At 40.4% G+C, this 21648-nt stretch overlaps 1 protein-coding gene across 4 annotated transcripts; it reads left to right on the top strand.

Annotated features, from left to right (window-relative positions):
- Positions 1-1135: 1135 nt before the first annotated feature.
- Positions 1136-21506, top strand: BNIP2 (BCL2 interacting protein 2). 4 transcript variants are annotated; one of them, XM_055807393.1, is made up of 13 exons: positions 1202-1219; positions 2929-2999; positions 5371-5508; positions 5985-6115; positions 6848-6915; positions 7975-8142; positions 10039-10215; positions 11149-11251; positions 11545-11676; positions 12270-12356; positions 12508-12606; positions 14077-14112; positions 16653-21506. In XM_055807393.1, exons 4-13 carry the CDS (start codon positions 6066-6068, stop codon positions 16699-16701), a joined length of 969 nt encoding a protein of 322 aa, XP_055663368.1. In that variant the 5' UTR covers positions 1202-1219; positions 2929-2999; positions 5371-5508; positions 5985-6065; the 3' UTR covers positions 16702-21506. The 4 variants fall into 4 exon arrangements, with proteins under 4 accessions (XP_055663375.1, XP_055663368.1, XP_027647208.1 ...); XM_055807400.1 differs by lacking the exon at positions 2929-2999 and having other exon boundaries at positions 1136-1219; XM_027791407.2 differs by lacking the exon at positions 1202-1219 and having other exon boundaries at positions 2917-3060.
- The last annotated feature ends 142 nt before the right edge of the window (positions 21507-21648 follow it).

Below are 21648 nucleotides of genomic sequence, written 5' to 3' on the forward strand. Positions count from 1 at the left end.
CCTTTATAACTACTTTTTCCCATTATTTGCAGATTGTGCCTTTGTGGGTTGGGGTGCCTGTGCTTCCTGTTTCTCTTTTGTGGTACTTTTCTTTCTCTTGGTTTCCTCCATTCATTTTGTGCCCCCTTACGTTATTTTTTAACTCTTTCCACACTTCTTCTCCACATCTGTCACATTTATTCCACATTCCTTGAGTACCATAAAACAAACTTTGTTGCTATTGTTGCATTGTTCACCTTTGGGCAACAGATGTGCTATGTAAGTGCCACCAAGTTGGTGGCTGTCTGTGTAACAGCATCACTGGCAAATTTACATCTTAGCCAAAACCTTCCACCCTGAACTCCTAGCAGTGCTGCCTGCCGCTGCCACTCTCAGTACACAACGATGAGAATGAGATTTATCTGGCTTCCCTGCGCGCAGGTAATGCCACCACGGCTGCCCCCAGGAAGGCCTGTATGTTGGATGCCACATTTACACAGCTGAAGGCCTGTATGTTGGATGCCGTATTTACGCAGCTGAAGGCCTGCATGTTGGATGCCGTATTTACGCAGCTGAAGGCCTGCATGTTGGATGCCGTATTTACGCAGCTGAAGGCCTGCATGTTGGATGCCGTATTTATGCAGCTGTAGTTCCAAACGACGTGCCGGTTCACGGTTTTGCCCACCACCGCTCTGCCGCTGCCCGCCGGGGTGCAGCACTGCTGTCACCTGTCCCCTTCACCTCACGGCGCCGCTCCCGGCTCAGACACCTCCCCTCCAGCGCCCCGCGGGTACGCGGCGCAGCGCACCACCCCGGCACTCGGAGCTCCCCGTCTCCCACCCTGTGCCTGTTCACCGCGCCGCAGGCCTCCCCCCGCCCCGGTAAACGCTGCCGTGAGACGCGGGAGCGGCGCGACAGCCGAGCCCGGGCAGCGCCTCAGCGGCGCGGAGGAGGCAGCGCGCTCCCGGCCCCGCCCGCGCGCTCCCGACCCCGCCCCGCCCGCGCCGCGCCTGGGGAAGGCGCGCGCGCACGCACGCGCGGGGGGTGGGGGGGGCGCAGCGCGTTACGTTGCGCGTGTGCGTGAGGCGCCAACCGCCACGGAGGGCGGCTGTCACGTGGGCCGGCGGCCTATGCGCTTCCGGGTGAGCGGGGCCGCGCAGCCGAGCGGGGCTTTTCCGCCGCGGCGCGGGCGAGGCCGCAGCCCGTCCCGTTCCCCCCGCCCCGCCAGGTCCCCCACCAGGTACGGCCGCGGGAGGGGGCTACAGCGGCGACCCCCAGGCCTTGGGCCGTTGCTCGGCGGGGCTGGGCGGGCGCAGGGCGGGGCCGCGGGGCGCAGTGGGTGGCGGGGGCCTTGCGGCGGGGGCCTTGCGGCGGGGCTCGGTCCGGGGTCCGGGGGCCTTGCCGCGGCGGGGCTCGGTTAGGAGTCCCGGGCTGCTAGAGCCGCCGGCGGGTGGCCCAGCGGGCGCCGCCCGGACGGCGAGCTGGGCCCGGCCCCGCAGCGGGGAGGCCGGTCGGACAGCCGAGCCGTGCCGTGCCGGTGCCCCCCCCGGGCGCCGTGCGGTCTTTGCTGGGCGGCGGCAGGAGCGGCACCGAGTGTTACACCTGGACCGTCCCGTCCCGGGCAGCGCGAGCTTCAGCCTCAGTCTCGCTGTGGGGCTGTGGGGTCTCTGCCGTTACCGAGACTTACCACCCCCACCCCCCTTTTGTGGGCTGGAGCGGGGGGAGGGTGTGACCCCGGTGTGGCTCTGCCAGACCCACAGTGCGCAGCGATGGCACAGGCGGTGCCACTGCTTCCCAGTGCCTTCCAGTTCCGTTCCTCCTCGTTTCCATCTGCTACCGTAATACACTAAGTCGTAATTGGTTATTGTTGGTGAACTTGTGCGTGTATTGCGATCTGACGAAGCTATATTGATTGCATTTCGGCAGGGTACATACTGGTTTTGTCTGTTGTCTGATGAGTTTGTATTTACCTTCAGATGCATCGCAGTGACCCCCAAGTGCGGATCCTTCTGTTGCTCTGAACACAGAGTCTGAAGTAGCATCCGCGATAGACGACAGCAAGAGTGTTTTCAAGTTTTTTAGCTGGGTGATTGCTCCATGCTTTGACGCAGAGAAGGGATTAAAAGGAGACAAGGGAATTAAAAAAACCCCACGTGTTATCTGTGAAAGTCCTTGCATCGCCTCTTTATGCGAACATGCAAGTGATAAAATGTGGGTGTCCATCTTCACATGTGGGAAACGTTTCCTGGGATCATGGCTACTGTGGCCACAGTCAAAAAGCCAATGGGGTTATAAAACCACTTAAAAATTATACCAACAAATTATATTGAGCTGCACCATGTGGATGGGTGTAGCAGAAAATATCTGTTCCTTACTTTTGGCTTGCTGTAAAACCAAACGTGAAAAATACCCGTAGAGGCACCTCTTTAATGCCTGTAACCTGGAATTCACTCCACTGACGCTCAGTTAATGTTTGTGTTGAAATGGTGAGGGAGGAGTGTAGAAAAAAGTAGGCTCCCTTTTTTCAAAGTTGATCTCGGCTTTCTGAGATGGAAACAGCATGCTGTTCGTTGCCAATCAGGTACATAGTTCAACAGTGTGCTTGTTGTTGCAATTGTCTTGCAAAATAAACTTCATATTTATTCTACTTCAAATGCTGAGGTGCTGAGTGAGGACTGACTATAGGCCTTTGTATTGGATAGGCAGGTATGACCACGTCAATGCGTAATTCCTGTTTATTTCTGTATTCCTCTGAGAACTCAAGGGTGAAAGCCTGAAAAACTTTTGTGAGGGGTCTTTGACTTCATGAGTAAAAGTGATCTCATGCATTCTGTTGTCTCTTTTTTAAGTATCTGGGACATATTCTAGTTTCTGTTTAGCTGTAAACTAAATTGAATAAAATGGCAGTTCGTAATAGGCTTCTTAACACTGTTGTGTTTGCTATTCCAGCACCTACTAACTAAGCCAGCTCGGTATTAACGAGAGAACTCTGAAAATTATCTCCTCTTCCAGGAAAAAGGGTGAGAACACTGATACTTGACTCCTGGTGCAAGCAGTAATACTCTTCAGATGCAAACTGAAGTAGGTTTAACCTGGTGTTGTGGAAATGGAAATCTGTTTGTTAGCTGTAGTGGAAGAATAATGCATTTTTAATGATGTGTTCCCTTGTGATAGATTTTTCCTTCTTGTAGTATGGTAACTTGCCTGCTGAAACACTTAAAAATATAAAAGGCATTGTTGAGCACCAAAGTCCAGTGGCTCTGGTAAGAGAACAGAACCACATGGCAATCCTGTATCCAGATGTTCTTTGATGTGTTGAAGTTTCTGACCTTCAGATAGCTTCCAGTCTTTCAATTCCATTTCTTCAAGTAAAATGGAAAGTAATGAGCAACAGAGTAAAAATGACCAGGCTTGCTGTTCTCGGAAACCATGACTTTTTGAGTTGGCCATGAAGAGTGCTAGGATCAGGAGGAAATTAATTGCTTTCCTCTACCTGGCTAATAAATACTTGCATTATTACAATATATTGCAATTTTCAAGTTGAGCTTTTAGATCTTTGATTTACAGCAGAATTAAAAATAGACTTTGGCATAACAAAACCAGAAGATGTCAGCACCACCAGAGCGGCTATAGGAAGGCTATTCTAAACTGTGCTTTAGTTTGTATAAGCAGAAATAGTAGATTTCTCCCTTGCCCCACACTGTAAGCATTTGTATTAGTGATGTAAAATCATTCTGTAGTCAGCACTTCTTAAATGTTCTTGAGATTACCCTTCCTCCTTCCTTCTCATTCTTCCAGTTGACAAATGATAGTGCTTTTATTTATGAGGCTTAAGTTGAAACATCCAAAACAGCTGCTTAGTCTGCAAGTTGAGTAGGATACTGAAAAATTTGAAATTAAGCTTATTTGATGTTGAACTTGGAACTTGCCTTGTAAGAAGTTTGGACTTGTATTATGTGGTATTCAGCAAATGACCATTTTCAAATCTACCTTAATGAGAAGTTGCTGATGAGAATTCTCTAAGTAACATGAGAAATATTTTCTAAGAGTATATTAAACTTTGACTACAGCATGAATAACTTTTAAATGCTGTGCCTGTCTTAGTGTATAAAGTTTGTCTCAATATAATTGAATACATACAGGTAGGAATTGCTTCTGCACTGATATGCTGTACATCTGAAATTAATAGATGTTACTTGGCATTTGGTATTCTTCAGAAGCGTGGTAAGAAAACTGTTTGGAGCAAAACCGTACTTCAAACTGTCTGGCGGCAACTGTATTGTGAATGCAGTGCAGGCGAGTTCGAGTGGCATCACCACCTGCACAGTGATAGGAGTGGTTTGTGGTGGTGGCGGCGGCATTTTTTTACTGTTAGTTTTCTTCATTTCTTCATCTGTCCCTTAAGAGGAAAGTCATCAGTTTAGATTTTTCTTTTTGGTTTATTGTCTGTTTACAGGCAGCTGCATATTTGCATCGGATGGTCCATTCCATGCTGATTGTAACCACTGTGTTATCTTGACTGCGTAGGGTACCTTGTGAAACTCCTCATGCTTCATCTCAGTGTCCTGAAGCAAATGCATAAAGAGCTATGTGCGTGTTCACTGTTACTACTTAGCAAAATATGATCATATCTCCAAGCAAATATTTAAAATTCATTGTTGCAAACGCTCAGCAAGTTAGTATCCAGGAGAAACTGTATGCTGAGAGCATCATCAGTCTTGATGGGAGAGAGGACATGTTTCAGGAGGAAAGTCCTATGATTCAACCAGCAAGAAACTGCTCCAAACAGCATGTTAGTCAAAAAGGACAAATAGCAAGGGGGGAGAGCTGGGAGAACGATTGCTGGGGGCAGCTTCTTGGAGATTGTGTGCGCAGGTACATACTGCCAGCAGCTGAGCAGTGCAGGGGGTAAATGATTTGAAGAAGGAGAGTGACCCTCAACGGAGCTAGGTTGCTACCTTATAGAGATTTCACTTCCATTTTCTGAGTGAGAGAAGCAGGGAAACATCAGTAAAATAAGCTTAAATGTGGTCATTAGTGTTTGACTTGTCTCTGGTACTGGCAATTTTACAAAAAAAATAGTCTTAAATATTTTTTTATTGATCAACTTGTGTAGCTTTAAGCGTTGCAGGGTGTGTTAAAATCAGTCTGGTTGTAGTCAGGTCAGGAGAAGAGGAGATTTGTTGTGAAAGGTGATCCTGTAAAACAGTAAGTGTAACTTGGTTCTTTTTAACCACATGGAAAAAATTGTCTCTGGCTTAATTAGCAGTGTGATTACATTAAAACTTTGTATTTACTAGTGGTGTGTGTTGATTGCTTCTTTGCATTTAAAAATGTCATTGCCTGTTTTGATTAGTATTGATAAGTTTACCTGTTTCTGCCAATCTTTAGAGCCAACACAGCAAAGAGCTTCAACTGGCTTGGACTTGTATGTCAGCAGAATGGTTTATTATGTTCAACTGTTGGGGATTTCTTGTTGCTGGTGATGGGTGAACCTGAAAAAACACAGCTTGACTTGCACATCACATGGTGAGTTCTCTGAAAACGCTTTTTGCAATAGTTGTCTTTAAAGTGTGTGTTTGGTTTTAAGAACTGGGTTGTATTTTAGATCTTACCGTCTGGGTTTTTTTTCTCTAAACATATACTTACTCAGAATCTCCTATGGAATCTAAAGTGCTGTCAGGTTTCGACAGTTTGGAGTGAACTAGTGTGATCAGGTTGCTCAGGGTGTTCATTTTAACTGAGAGGTTGATCCCACTTGAGTAGGGTATTGGACTACATGAGATCCCTTCCAACCTGAATTATTGTATGAAAAACCATAAAATTCCATAAGCAGTCTCGTATGGGGGGGGGGGGGGGGGGGGGGAGGAAACAAACTATAAGCTTCTCCCTGTTATGTTTTTTCCTTTGCATAATATCTCAACTTGGTGATAAGTGAAAGGATGTATTGCAAGTGTAGGAATAACAACAGTATTGAACTGGCGTCTTCTGTTGTGTTCCTGCAGCTCCTCTGTGGCCCAGTGTCCTGAAGACAAGAGGTTCTGGCTGATCAGGAGTCTCTGTTAGCAGTTCAGGTTGGCTGGAGAATGGAAGGTGTTGAGTTTAAGGAAGAATGGCAAGATGAAGATTTTCCAAGGTTTTTAATTTTAATTCAAATCAAATGCATAACATCCAGAATAAGCTACCTCTTTATCTGAGTTAACACTCAGTAATAATCTTGAAGTGATTTCCATTAACATAGTAATCTGGAAAAGGTTTGGTGGCATCTTTCTGTATGGTCAGGAAAGGGATCACCTCCTGTACATGTCTGAGCTGACTAACACAGGAATGCCACTGTTGAAGTTCCCAGTGTTACTAAAGTGAAAATTTCAAAGTTTGGCATTGTTTTTCTGTGGTAATATTTTGCAACTGCATTGTTTGCATATTATTACTGGTGTCTGAAGGCCCAAGTCATGTCATTAAGCAACTTTTTGAAGTTAAGACTGCTAGTGATGCTTGGGCCTGCAAAGAAACTAAACCAGCTGACTGGAGCTGTTTTGTAATAACATGACTAAACTACTTCTGTAATGTATTTAATGTCAAGCTTTCTCAAGCAAGAATATGACACGTTATCTTAAGGATGACACACACTGGCAGCAGCCAGTGTTTTGGCATTTGTCACATCAACAGATGATTGCTTGAATGCTGTAAAGGAATTCTCTGCTACTTTGGTGCTTTGTTTACTGAAAGCTTGAACTTAGGCTATACGTAAATTCAGTACTGTCCAACGGTGGTGTTTTTAGCAGTGTGTAAGTCTATATATTTGGCGTTTAGCTGGTTATTTAAAAAAGAAAAAACTTCTGTAATAAGCTTCTACTTTGTGTACCAGGCCCCTGCCAGAGGACGATCCTGTTGAGTCAGATATATTGGCTGCAGCTGGAACAGAAAGTGAAGCTGGTAAGAACATTCCAGTCCAGTCAAGCTGACTATTCCCTACTTAGGTGGCTGTTTTAAAGCTCTGTTTTCTTTTAGGGGTTTGGTTTGGGGATTTTTTTTGAGTCAGACTTGAGCAAACGACATTCTAAATAAGATTTTTATATGTGAGAGGTATTATAAATGTGTTGTCTAGAAATAAAAGGGGTTTGGAATAAGATATGAGACTCTTCATCCTCCCTATGAACAGGGCTATCCAGGTAATACTGTACAAAAATTAATTACTGCACTCATTTCCTGACCTGTCTTATAATCTTGATTGATTACTTGGCTTCTGTGCATCAGTTAGGGCCTGCCTTATTCTGGTTCCAAATGTCAGACCTTTGTGGCCTTTGAAGGACGTTGCCTGTCTGAATGGTCAGAGGGGAAATAACACAGACAGGGTTTTTCACATTTGTAAATTTTCTGGGTGTTGTCAGTCTGCTTTAGTTGTGGCATTTCCAGTGCCAGACCAGTCATTTTTATTTATTCCCTGCTTTCAATTGCTGTCTAAATCACACAAGTATTTATCTTGTGTCTCAAAGCATGTGTATTCATCTCATAGTTTCTTCAATTTTCTGTCCTCACTGTTGTCTGTCAACCTTCTCCCCCACCCCCCCGCAGCTTGTATAATAATTTTTATTTCATCAAAGATGCTTATGATGTTACAGATACCTAACAAAACAAAGGCCTAGGGGCATGAATCTATTGCATTGTTTTCAAGAGTGAGTTAGTTATCTGATATAGTTAATAGGGGCAGTAGTTGCTTAGGTGGTGACAGCACTTCAGGTTTTTCTTCTGTAGGGAGTGTGGTGGTCTCCCACTGTGATCATAGTGTGTATGCAGTTGGGTAAACTTACGGTCTTGAGAACTTGAGAGCTTTCACCTCTTAAGTGCTGTTCTACTCCAAAGAGAAACTGTATAAATTCAGGGCATTGACTTACAATGCATTCTGAGAAAGCACTGTGCTCTTCTGTCTTGTTAATAGGCTTATCTAAACTTGCTTCAGCTTTGAAAATAAATAATTTACTTTTTTAAATATAGAGGTTAATGGAACCAAAGTGAGGAAGAAATTAATGGCTCCAGATATTAGCTTAACTTTGGATCACAGTGAGGAATCTGTTTTGTCTGATGACTTGGATGAGAGTGGAGAGATTGATTTGGACGATTTGGATACTCCTTCAGAAAACAGCAATGAGTTTGAATGGGAAGGTAAGTATTTTGTTTTATCCGGTGCCCTAACACATTTCTATTTTCTTATATGCAGGTCAACAGTTTTTCAGGTGAGAAGTGACTATGACTCGATAGGACAAGAGGAAAAATATATAGGGAGTGGTTAGATTAGAAACTGGAAATAGGAGCAGTGAATTTTAAAAAGGGCAAATGAAACCTTGACTGATTAGTAAACAGGCAATGTAATAGCTGTAACTCCAAGTAAGCTTAGGTGAATGTCATTAAACACCTGTAAGACTCAAAGATATGGAAAATCCTCTCTGTTGCAGTATTTTTTTAAGAACCAACCTGGGAAAAAAAAATCAAAGGTGTTTTACTTGTATTAGAAACCAGTTTTAAATGGAGGTGAACCATAGGAAGGGATATAGATGATGGATCAGCTCATCAGAAATTTATGAATTTCAAGCCTTTGTATTTAAAGATGTATCTGATATTTTTAAAAATAGTAACACCTGATCTCATATCTTACTGTGGTGAGAATGGCAAAAGCTCATAGCCTTAGAGTTTGCACATGTTCTGGAGTGACTTGAAGTGGTAGAAAAGCCTCTATTTTGTGTTAAGTTCTGAAATGACTTGGTAGGAAGTTAACAGCTATAGCCACACTAGCAGTGTTCTTAAAATTAAGAAATGTGTAGATAATTCATGATAGCCTTATAGGCAAAACCTGGAGAATCCAGCAAATTCTATTTGAGGTAAAAAAAGATCTGTTTAGGAGTTAAAGCACAAGTTTTAAACTTGCAGTTTAATTATGTTTTAAGGCCCTTTTTTGTAAGCCAAAACCTGTTTGTTGTGTTCATCAAACAGTTGAAGTTTTTAATTTCTTCTTAATAAACTTCATGACTTATTGTCTCTTAAGTAAACGTGTAAGCTCTGTTATTTCTTTATTTTTCTGAAAATAAAGTAATTTTAATTCCTGAGTAAACAGGAAGCCCTCTTTTCACCGTTACGTATGAAACGCTACCTATTCTTCATTCCAAGGTAGCTTATAAATGGAGAAGCAAACACTCTTTAGAATAAAGTGGGCTTTTTAAATAGCTAAAAACATATTGCAGGTAAAGTTTTCATAACGAACTCTGGGTTTACCTGCGTAAAAGGATTGTCATCGTTTTAGCGAAGAGGAACTGGTATTTAGAGTTAGTTATGCAGTGATACGAAGGAAATGTTCCAGATGTTTGTGTCTTGTTTTTAAAAGTGGCTGAAAAGGGTTTCTGTCTTTTCTTCCTTTAATGCTGCTGCCTTCATTTTCCTGGAAGGATAGTTTCAATTAACAGCTTTGTCTTGGGAACAGACAACTAACTTGCAGTAGGTTTTCTCGCTTTGGGTAAGGTCTATGCAACAAAGTCAAGAATCATAATTTAATTGGAGCAAATTCTTACAGATTGCTCTCAGCATAAATTTCATATATATTGATTGCACATATGTGAATTAGATTTAATTTCTAATAGATTTGCCTGCATGTCTGCTTGCAAGGTACTGTCAATGTTTTCAATCATGCTTTTACATAAATCTGTGATCGAGCAACCTGCGTAATTGTCATTGGAGTTAACCACTTTGTCTGTTTTGGTGAGATTTATTAAGGTCTGTATTCTGAAAGCCTACAATTAAATAGGCTTCCTACAGGGGTAGACATTTGTTGTTTACTTAACATAGAATGTTACGGTCAAAGGGTAACCGCCAACATAGAATATTTTGATAAAATGTGACACCCATGAGACCTATTTTGTAATAACTGAAAGAACCAAGTCAGCTGGTATGTCTGACTGGCTAAAGAATATTAAAATAGATTAGATAGCAAAGTGGTTAACCCATGTTGTAATTCATTGTCACTACACATAGTGTTCATAATGGATCTTGAACATGTTTTAACTTTGGCAGATGATCTTCCGAAACCAAAAACTACTGATGTAATTAGGAAAGGATCACTTACTGAATACACTGTGGTAGAGGAGAAGGATGATGGTCGACGCTGGCGAATGTTTAGGATTGGAGAACAGGACCATAGGGTGGACATGAAGGCTATTGAACCATACAAAAAAGTTATCAGTCATGGTGGTAAGGATTAGTGATATCCTGAGGGGAACTGCTACTTTAAGCTGAGTTGGGGTGGCACAGGAAGAGCTTTGGGCATAAAGACTCATGTGACGATTCATTTGCTGCAATATTGAAGTGTACGGTTGATTTAATATTTTTTCCCTATAAAACTCAAGTTCCAAAACGTACATATGTTCAGATGAAGCTACTAACATGCACATATGTAATAAGATGTACTTATCTGGGGGTAAGTCTCTTTTCCCAGATAACAAACGACAGGAGAAGAAGAAATGGCCTGAACTTACACCGGGGGAGGTTTAGGTTGAATGTTAGGAAAAATTTTGTCACTGAAAGGGTGGTGAAGCACTGGCACAGGCTGCTCAGGGAGGTGGTGGGGCCACCATCCCTGGAGGTGTTCAAAAAACACATAGCTGTGGTGCTCAGGGACATGCTTTAGTGGTGGGCTGGGCAGTGCTGGGTTAACGGTCGGACCTGATGATCTCTAAGGTCTTTTCCAGCCTAAATGATTCTGTGATCTCTTCTATGGTGTCAGTGCTACCAGTGTAGTTTTTTGGTTTTAAGAGTGTTGAAAGCATTAACTGTAGATCTACTAAGTCATAAATCAATTTAATGACTCAGGAGTTCCCAGCAGTCTGTGGAGTTCTGGTTGGAAGAAAAGTTGACTATATAAAATGTCATTAAATATGCTGAGATTCTATACTGAGACGTTGATTGTAGGCACAGCATTTGATTGAAAGAAACTTCAGCTGTTTCTTTAGCAGACAAACTTGAAAAAGAAATCTTGAGGTTTTCTGTAAAAGTATGAATTTGTCCATATAGAATACTCTTTAAGGTAAATAATGAAAAAGCTTACTGAATGTACTTGACTTTGTGTAACTGTAGTCAGTGTATAGTCACCTTTGTCACTACTACTGCTTTTTTCTTTGTTTTTAGGTTATTATGGTGACGGGTTAAATGCCATTGTTGTGTTTGCCGTTTGTTTTATGCCTGAAAGCAGTCAGCCTAACTACAGATACCTAATGGACAATCTATTTAAGTAAGTCATCATCTGCTTCTGAATACTGTCTTAATTTCACATTGTGAAAGTTACCATTTTGATGTAAGGGTAATTAATTCCCTTTTTTTTTTAATGAAGCTTTTTATATTTCAAATGAGGGAAAGATAACAAATAGAAAAGCAACTACATCTGCGTCCAGAGGAAGGAAAAAAATTATTAGGTGTTGCTCAGCACTGTTGCCAACTGTATATTTTAAATATATTTGAGCACTACTAGGAATTACTGTAATATCCACAGATCTTCACTTGAAAGTTCTTTGTTTGTCTCTGCAGGTATGTAATTGGCACTTTAGAGCTGTTAGTAGCAGAGAACTATATGATAGTTTACCTGAATGGTGCAACAACGCGGAGAAAAATGCCAAGTTTAGGCTGGCTTAGGAAATGTTACCAGCAAATTGACAGAAGGTAAGAAGCACAGCTGTGTTTTCTTAGAATATTCACATGCCCAGTGATAAATGTATTTAGGAAAAACTGCTGGTTTATGTGGTGCCTGGTGCCTACTGGTTAAGGTTTAATTAAGCAAACTGCTTTGTATATTGAAAACCTCTTCCTAAACGCAGCAATGTGGGATACTACAGGCATGGCTGGTTTTTTGTTGTGTGGTGTCTTTTTGGTGGTGGTTTGTTTGTTTGTTTTAGTGAAAACAGTAACCACGTAGAATATCCTTAAACCTTCATGTATTAATGTGATAAGTTTAGTAAGGGGGGATCCTCTCTGAATCACTTCATTAGTTGTGTAAAAAGATTCAAAGAAACCTTTCTTTGGAATGTTATTTCCTTCTCGTTGTCAAACTGGTATTGTATCTTAAATTTTGACTATACACTTGTGTGGTAGGTTTTTTTTTGTCTTGCAGATAATTTCTAATAATGGAATGTCAGAATACTAGATTAATGTGACAGTTGTGCTTGAAAAAAACATACTTTTTACTATTTAAGAAGGTCTTGTTGTCATGCTGTCTTTTTGTTCTAGTAATTATGCCCATTGTTTGAATTCTTTAGGTTAAGGAAAAACCTGAAGTCATTAATCATAGTTCATCCTTCTTGGTTCATCAGAACGCTTTTGGCCATCACAAAACCTTTTATTAGGTAATGCTCTGGAAGAAATTTCTTTTTTAAAAAAAAAAAATAAAGAAATAATCCTAACTACTGTTTACTTGAAACTTCAAAAAGTCTTTTAATATTGACCAACTGAAAAACTTTTAAGTTCTAACTGTACTCTGCATTTGTTCTTTCACAGCTCAAAATTCAGCCAAAAAATTAGGTATGTCTTTAGCCTGGCAGAACTAGCTGAACTCATCCCCATGGAATACGTTGGCATCCCAGAATGCATAAAACAGTACGTTTTATTATTCAAACATGTTCTACACTGATCATGTTTTAGAACGGGTATATATTGTATTCAGCAATTGGTTTGGATGTAGTACTTAGCATTTAATAAAACTTAACTGAGATCTTTGCTATCTCTAGGAGGAGTATCCATGTTTGAACGTATTGCTAACTACAGTTTGGTATGTAGTGGCATGGATAGCCAAAATGTTAATGTATAGGGATTTTTGCATATAGTGCCTTGTGTAACTACTAAGTTCTGGTGTGTGAATTAAGTCTCCTAGAGGCAAGTTCTTGTTCCAGTTCTCCCTCTTAGTATACTAAATTGGCTTGCGAGTGAGAAATTCTGGGCATGTTGATACTGAAGTTATAGTATCTTCCCTGTTCAAGCTAAAATGTGGAATAAGTTAAGTGGTGAAATACCACTTGGATTGGGATTTCATTTAGAAGAGCAGCTGTGGTAGAAAAATGGTGAATCTCTACCTAAAGTAGATTCTAAAACTGCCTCAGTGAAGAGCTGAAGGCAGCAACATCAATGTCCTTGGTCTGCTCTTCTTTCCCTCCAGATTATGAACACCCATTTCAACATCGGCACAACTGTGCTCTCAAATATGATGGTGATACTTTTGTCAATAGCATTTGTGGGTGCAGTAACGGAGTAGAAACCATAAACTTGGGTCTTAAAAAAGCCAGATGAAAATACTAACAGTTCTGATGATAAATTGATCAGCCTCTTGGAGGGCATAACATACAAAACCTATAGACTGTGCATCACAGTATGTACCCACAGACTGGGAGCTCTGTAAGGAAGGATGGCACATAGTCTCACTGTCTGGACAGAAGGGCACATCCATGCCAGGCAAACCAACAAACCTCCCCCAGCCCCCACAGATGGCTGGTTATTGCTGTAGGCATTCAGCTGGTATCAGTTTACAATTTAACTTTTTATAAAGTAGAGAAAACACAGTTTTCTTGGGGCAGGGAGGAAAGACATGGCAAGGCTGAAACAGCCTTGTGCTATCTTGAGAATACTTTTTTACTGGAGCTTTTGAAGGATGTCTTATGAATATTCAGACTGTCATTCCATGTCTTTAAAGACTCCTTTCTGTACTGGTGAACCTTTAACTGTCCTGCAAAGGCTGAACTTGGTTGATTTACGGAGTTAATTGTCAGACTTCCTTGGAGGATTATGTCTGTCTTCAGACTGTTACGAATACAGACTTTAAATTTCACTGATGGATGTTAATACTGTACAAGAAGTTGTATTGAATTCATATGTTATGTCATAGTAATTAAATCTTAATGCTTCTTGTTTAATGCTTATAACTGTTGGAAGTACAATACTTTTTTTTGTTAATTACATGGGTTTCAAAACTTGGTATGTTTGTACAAACTGTTTTGACACTAATACCAGTTTGCAGCTTGTTGAATTTGGCCTTCATATGTTACACTTACTGAAATCAAACTTTTCCTCACCAAGGTATGAAGAAGAAAAGTTTAGAAAGAAACAGAAAAGGTATATTCATATTTTGATTAGGGTTGCATCTAGATAAGACTATTTGCACTGCAACTAACTCCCAGTTGATTGGCTTGCACAAAGGAATAAGCATTTGTAAATACCAACATGCACTAGTGACAAAGTTTTTATGCATGAAAGTGACTACTTCCTGCATATGATCTAAAAGAGCTCACGCTGGATGGCCAAACAGATTATTTGTGAATAGTGTCTATTCTATTAAATGAGAGGCTCACTTTTAAGGGGAATAAGTGGATTGTCAACTGAATCCTCAAGAGGCAAAAGTAGTGCTTCTGTATGAATTTATTAAATCAAGTTTTACTCTTTCTAACAAGAAGTGATGTCTGAAGGAAGAGCTTTTTTTAGGTGCTAAGCTGTAGCTATGCATCGGCAGAGATGCGACTCTAGAAGTAGTTCTAATATTGAACCTTGTATTTTGTATTTTTGGTATTCACTACCTTTTTAGTTATGTACTTGCACAGATGCAATCTAAGTCAGTATTTTTAGTGCTGTTTGTATTTGCAGTGGCTGTGTTCCTTGCTAATAAACATTGAAAATTAACAAAATGAAAATCCAGTCTTCTGCTAACTATTGAAGCTATTCCAGCAGCTGATGAAATGTTTTGAATGTTTTTTTCACTCTAACAAATGTTCTGAAGGGTTTTGCCACTAACTTTTGCTTTTTTTAATTACTCTTCCTGTGTGTGCATAACTACTGAGGGATGCTTATTGTCTAAATTGGGGAATGGACATAGAGAGGAGCACTGAGAGAGTAAAGTAAAAGGAATTTAAATCCTTTCTGAAAGCTAGCAGGTAAGCTAGTGACAAGTGTTGAACATCCTCTAGGAATTACTCCAATTAAGTGATAATTTTGTAGCATGTAACCTGAAGTACTAAGCCTGTCAAATTTAAGAAACTCTCAGTATGTATTGAACAATAGTTTTGCACAATTTTTCTCCCCCCTCCCCACCCCCTGTGCATAATTTGATTCAGTTCTGTTGCAAGATCCATTGTAATCAGGGTGCAAACCTGAGACATTGAAACAGTAACGTGAAAACTTTAAAATCTCCAGTACAGCAAGCACTTTTTAGCGTCCCTTTCTATTGTCACTTATACTACCATCACTTTTGTGAAAAATAGCATGTTCCAAATTGAAACTTATGTATAGAGGAGAGCTCCCAGGCACTGTTTGATACTGAGACTTCAATCAGGTTGAAAGCAGCTGTAGGCGTTATCACAGGGGGAAAGGAGATGTGTTGAAGTTTAGTAACCTGGTTGAAGATGGCAGTAGGATATCTTTGGCCCTGTCTCTGAGTCACTTTGGAAGCTAGAATATGATATACTTCGATGGATTTATGTTGTCATCTGTATGTTTACGCATAGGTTGTGTGTGCACCACATTTTCTTACACTTTCTGTGATTAGTCTTAAAAGTTGTGTCAAAACATGCTTTTCTAAGATACTGCAGTGAGGACTGGGATGAGTTGCAGCTACATACTGTGCAGGTGAACAGCTGCTCAGCTAGGACTGCTGCTTCTGGGCAGCACTGCTCCAAACCTATGGGGTCCTTACATACTTGCTGCTATTCTTACAGTTGCAAAAAACCTCCAAAAATCTTGCCTCCCCTTTTTGTGGGGTCATGACCTGGAAGAGCTGTCATTGTTTTTATCATTCTGAAAAACTAGTTGGTTATAGTTTGAGAGACTGGACAGGTAGGTTAGTTGTTAGAAGACTAACTCGGCCGTAGCCTCTCTCCCTTTGGAAGTGCTGTTGGTTTTAACAATAATTTACCTCCATGCACAACTTATTTCCCAGAAGGTATAATTAAGACTGTAGCTTGCTTTTACTGTAGAGAGGAAAAGTAGACCTTGTGCAGGACTGTCAACCATCCACTGGGTTCTGCAAAGCAACGTTTTGTTTGCTAGTCCCAAGGCAGATAGAAAAAAAACCAAACCAAATTGACAAGTGACAAAAGAGATTTAGCAGCATGATGGTGAGTTTTTCCTGGGTAATACAGGAGTCCTAGTAGAGGAAGTACTGCAGTTAAGGAGCCACTTAACTTGTTGAGTCACCTAGTGCTGTTACCTTCTTGGCTTAAATACTGTAACGTTAAAGGTAATTCTGTGCTTATCCTGCAGTGTATGAACTCATGCAAGTAGCAGTGCTTGATGGTATTGTCATGTTACCTGTGAACTTGTATTCCTGCTTGCATTCATTAATAAAAAGCACAGAACCTGCTTTTTTTCTCTTCTGTAGTAAAACTTCACTTGCACTTCTCAAATGCTTCCTTTCAAATGCTCTAGTTTTTAAATGCTTTCTTAACAATTTTAATTTCTAGGGGGAGGTAAGAAAATAATTAAAACCCAATGTATTGTTGTGACCGCAATCAATAAAAATGTTAATATTTATTTAGTAAAGCTTTTTCCATGTAAAAGCTTTGTTTGTTCCTGTTAAGATTAGTAGTTCATACTTAACATATGAGCTGTCAAACTAAACTACTGCTTAACATCATTTTAATTTTACTGCTTTCTTTGCTAAGCAGAGTTGACCAAGAGCTGAATGGAAAACAAGAGCAGAAAAGTGAACAGTAAGTTTGGAGTCCAAATAAGACTGAAGAATATGCAGATGGAATGATGCTATTTTTGCTCCATTTACAATGCATTCTCTGCGTGTTTGTATATATTATATAACCTGTTGCAAAAGGTGCTTAATTTCTTTGAACTGGCACACAATGGACTGCTTACTGCTGTATTGGTTTGTCCTGACTTTAATAGCTATGTTCATGTAATCATTTTATATTGCTAAATGTCAAAGAACCCCATGTTTTCAGAGGATGTTCTTGCAATTGTTTATCTAAATGATGCATGTTCTTCAGTAAAATATTTATATACCTAAATGTTAAAGGAAAGAGATAATATATATTTTTATGACTGAGCAATATATTGTGTGTACCTGCTGAAGGAATTCATTTGCAGGTAGACAAGGCAATGAGTTACTTGTATAAATCTGTTTTGCTGTAAATGGTCAAGTGCATTTCTTTTGTTGTCACAGAATCCTTACTTTGTTTGGATATTAACAGTCACGTAATGTAGTCTTTCACAAGTGTGGAGACCCTTATTTTTGCTCACATACCTAATAGAATCAGTACTCATTTCCTCACTAGCGTGAGCTTTGGTGTCCTTTAGTCCGTTGTTTAGAAGGTGGAACTGCAGTTCTATGAACTTCAGTCTGTTGGCCAAGGCTTGAAGCCTAAACCACAAGAGAAGCGGAACGGTTTGAATGACTAGTCAGATATCGGACCTTTCCCAATGTAAGCTGAAAATTCAGATCCTGTTGCAGTAAATCAAGGCTATCTCAGCTACCAGTAGGAAATGAGTTCATTGTGGCTCTTCCTGAATGAGTATTTGTTGTCACCAATAGGAACTCTGGTCATGCTTAGTAGAGCTTGGGAATTACACAGATAATTCTGGCCAAAATATCAATTGTTTGCAGGTGTATGGGGAGTCTTACGCTACCTGTGTCATCCTGGCAGATGGAACATGCAATTCTAAAGTTCTTAGTTTGATATGTGATACCAGCACTAATTTCACTTAAATTATTTTAAGGTTGTGGTCTTTTTTCTCCCCACAATGGTAGTAAATGTGTATCTATGAGAGGTGTTCTTGGACATGTAACTAGTGTTTATAGGTTTATCAGGGCAACAATAATGCACTGGTTGATATGCTGTAAAAGTTTGTAACATCTTTTGATAATCACTGCTATTACCCTGTAAGGACAGGTGCATGCAAATAAACCCATTCAGGAGCTGAGCAACATAATATTGTAGCAAATATATTAAACCTTCACTTCTGGTTTTTACTGCAGTCACAATTTTGTCTTCACGCCAAAAATATCAATACTTAATTATATTACAAGTTAGTTTTATAGTTCTCTTATTTAAAAAAAAAAAAAAGTTGTGTTCAACTAGATTACTACCTGCCACTGATAAATAGCAGTCAAGAGATAGTTCCATGGTCAAGACCTATTACCAATTAACAATAAATCTACAGTCTCTAATGATACATGCATAGACCCTGATAGCGTATTCGTGTCAGATGAGGGCAAGTTGCCGGTGTCTCTGGGAATTACAAGTCTGCAATTCGGAGATTTTCATCTCCAGATCTAGGTCCTTCTGTTACAGCAGCTTCTGTATCGCAGTTCCAAAGAGATTTTGTGTGCAGGGTGTTTTTGAACAGGTGGTGCTAATGTCAAGCTGCCTTCCATCATGTCATCAGGTTTGGATCTTGCTCTGAAAGCAGAACACGGATGCGAACAGTAAATAAACTGTTGGGGCTGTCTTTTCTCTCCTGCTTCAGTTTTGATGTTGACCCTAGATTCATGTAAAGTTCTGGTCTGTAAATTGGACACTCGCAGCCCGCTCGCTTCTAATCCTTCCAGTGTGGTGTATAAGTGTGCAAACCTGCACACCTTCCCGAGTTCTCCTGATTCCGTGTGGGCCCTAAGCTAGATACTAAGCATTCTAATCATCTCACTTCCAATTTTTCCTGATTAACAAAAGTACTCTTCTCAGTTAAATCATATTCTTAGTGAAAGGATTGTAGTTCTACACGTTTTACTTCCTATGTGTATAGTGCAGTATAGAGTAGCCAGTCCTTTGTATAGGCCGTATTATCAAGTAATGGGATTGTTATTGTCTTCCCTGGTGGCTGAGTGGTTCTACAATTCCATGCCGCAGTAGCACTATTTCTTTTTGAAATGCGTATGTGCTTACCGAATGGTTTATTTCTCTAGTATAAGCTTTTGTGAATGAATATGCAGCATGACAGTTCTTCTGTCCCTAAAGGCGTGTGGCTGAAGAAACAGGTGTACTAAAGAATTATTCCCCTTTGACCTTTTGCAGTTCATCATTTAATGGTGAGGTGCATGTTTACTAAAAGGGAAGAGGTCCCAAAGTTATGGGTAACTTTTTGTCAAACCTACCTTTTTTAAAATTCTATAAAATTAATATATTTTAATATTTAAAAACATGAGAAGCTGTATTAAAGTTATTTTAAAACTCGACTCACTTTGGAGTAAGATACAGTATCATAGGAAATTCATCTTTCAATAGCTCTTCCTTCCAAAAGTACAGTTTCCGTTGCTAGAATACAGTTTGAGCCCTGTCAAGAAGAGATAATTTCACAAGTCACTAATTTACCTTTGATTTAGAGGGCCCATTAGCCTATTTATATGTGCGTGTGTGGTAATAAGTTGCTAGTTATCTTTTTGCTATTACTGTGTGCAACTGAAATTGAGGCGTTTGGGCCAGCGGCCCCTCTGTGTATGTGGCCTTTAGTAAATTGATTTCTACAATAGGGGAAGTGTTTGGAAGTGGCAAAGATATTTTGGAGAAAGTGTCATGAAAAACTGATGTAAGTAGGCTCAGGATTGCTTGAATGTTCTTGATGTTCTGTGTGGTATGGCAAAGCCACGTGCCGTTGGAAAGTAACGGAGTGTCTGAGGATTTAGTGCTGAAGCAGATCGAAGTCTTTGAGGTCCTTGTTTGTTAAAATGGAGAAGTTTTGGTTCCAAAAAGCGTAGAACTAGTTAGCATAGTACATAGCCTTGTTCATAACAATGCTGTTTAGCATATTTCTTCCCCTTTATTTTCAGCAAACACGCAAAGAATAGTACTTCTTGCTGTGAGGAGCTTTGTACTGAAAAACAGTAGTTGTGTTCTGAATGGCACACCGTTAGTATGTACCCTGTTTGTTGGCATGTTTCAGCACGTTTGTGAATTCATACACTTAAATGCTCTAATGACAGTTTAAAGCCTTTCAACGGTTAATTTGTGTCAGACTTCAAGATTAGATTGCATGTCAATAATGGAATCCTTTCTGAAATGACCTCAAAGTGTGTCACAGGGAGAGGGTGCCAGTGGTGCCTAGTCGTGGGTCAGCTTCACGGATGTCATCTGCTGAAATGACTGTAGTTAACTGAAAAGAATGGAACTACGTTGTGAATGGGCGCTTTCTAAACTAAATCTGTCACAAAAGTAACTTTCTTGGTGAAAAGTAAATTTTTGTCTGTGTATCCTATGGATTTATACAGTATTTATTACATAGAAAGATGGCTTAAATGCATCTCTTACCAAAAGCTGTTGTCTTTGGAGATGGCTTTAATTCTCCAGTTATTCCAGTCTCCCTGAGAAAAGTCTCCTATGAGGAACGATGGGGAGGGACAGCAGCTTGCATACTTTTTGTAACCACAGGTCTTGTATAGCTTTCAGTGAAAATTGTTATTCAATCCTTGTGGATGCAGGTCATTCTCTAGAGGATTTGTTTCACTGACTAGCTGGCAGAGGCATTTGAAATAAGTGCTTTAATTGTACTTTCTAAGGATACCTGGGTTTAGTCAGTGGCACTCTGAAATGTAAGGAATTTTTAAATAGTCATATTGTGAAAGATCTTGCAGCTTTCCTAGCTTCAGAATTGTAAGCTGAACTATGTGGTTTCCTTTATTGCATCTTGTTCCCTATGTTGAGCTAACGGAGGGGAAAGGCATTTGTGAAGGGAAGAGGTATAAGTTGTGTTAGTTTCTCATCATTCCCTTCAAGCATGACTGAGATCAGTGAAATCAAAGCCATTCTTTTCTCAACTAGTCTTTTTTCAGTTTTGCAATTTGGACTACCCAGATTACTTTGATTTAAACATACTGGTGGGTGGTGGTTGTTTTTTTTTAGTATTGAAAACTATCTGAGGAGAAGCTACTGGAGTGTTTTCAAAAAGTCAAGTCCTTATCTTACCATGCTGCTTACTCAGCTGCCATTTAATATTTATGACACGCAATTCCAGGTTAATAATTACAAAACATGTTGATGGCAGACAGATGCTTGCTTTCCCAGTGGCTCTGCAGTTCTGCAGCGTTTCTTACTCAGTCATCTGATCAAAGCCCTTTTATTAAAAAGCAAAGCCTGAGTAGTGGGGTGCGCTACCAGGCGGGTGGTAGATCGAAGGGTGAAGACAATGTCTATTAGTACCAGTAAACTTTAATACGTGTGATGTGGGAAATGTGCAGTGTTTCACAAAAGGAAGCTGCAGTAATCATGCAAAACCACAGTTTGTGAGTAGTAGGTGATATAACTGGCCTAAATTGACTATTGATGTTCTTCACAGATGTGACTATTTTCCTTTGCCCCTTTAATATAATGTACAAGACTCTTCACCTACCTCTTAAAATGTTACGATCCTTTCTTTTTAAATGAGCTGCTGTTTTCTGTTCGTGTTGCGAAGCGTCACGGAGTAACGCAATGAATGCATTTCTGAATGTGCTAGCTGTTAATACGGGAAACTTTGGAAACTTTTTTAATTAGGAGAAAAATAAATGCTGTATGCAATAAATCCCTTTGGCAAAGGTCTGAACGTTTTATTTTAGTGCTTAGTAATAACAGATTGAAACACGAGTCTTTTGTTAGGGTGTGCAGCACCACCTGTGAAGCTCGCGGGGGGGGTTCCAAGGCGGTGAGGGGGTTGGAGCCGGGGCTTGCCGGGGCTCTGGCC

This window comes from Falco peregrinus, chromosome 1 (genome assembly GCF_023634155.1).
Source record: "Falco peregrinus isolate bFalPer1 chromosome 1, bFalPer1.pri, whole genome shotgun sequence".
In the NCBI taxonomy this organism is placed as follows: Eukaryota; Metazoa; Chordata; class Aves; order Falconiformes; family Falconidae; genus Falco; species Falco peregrinus.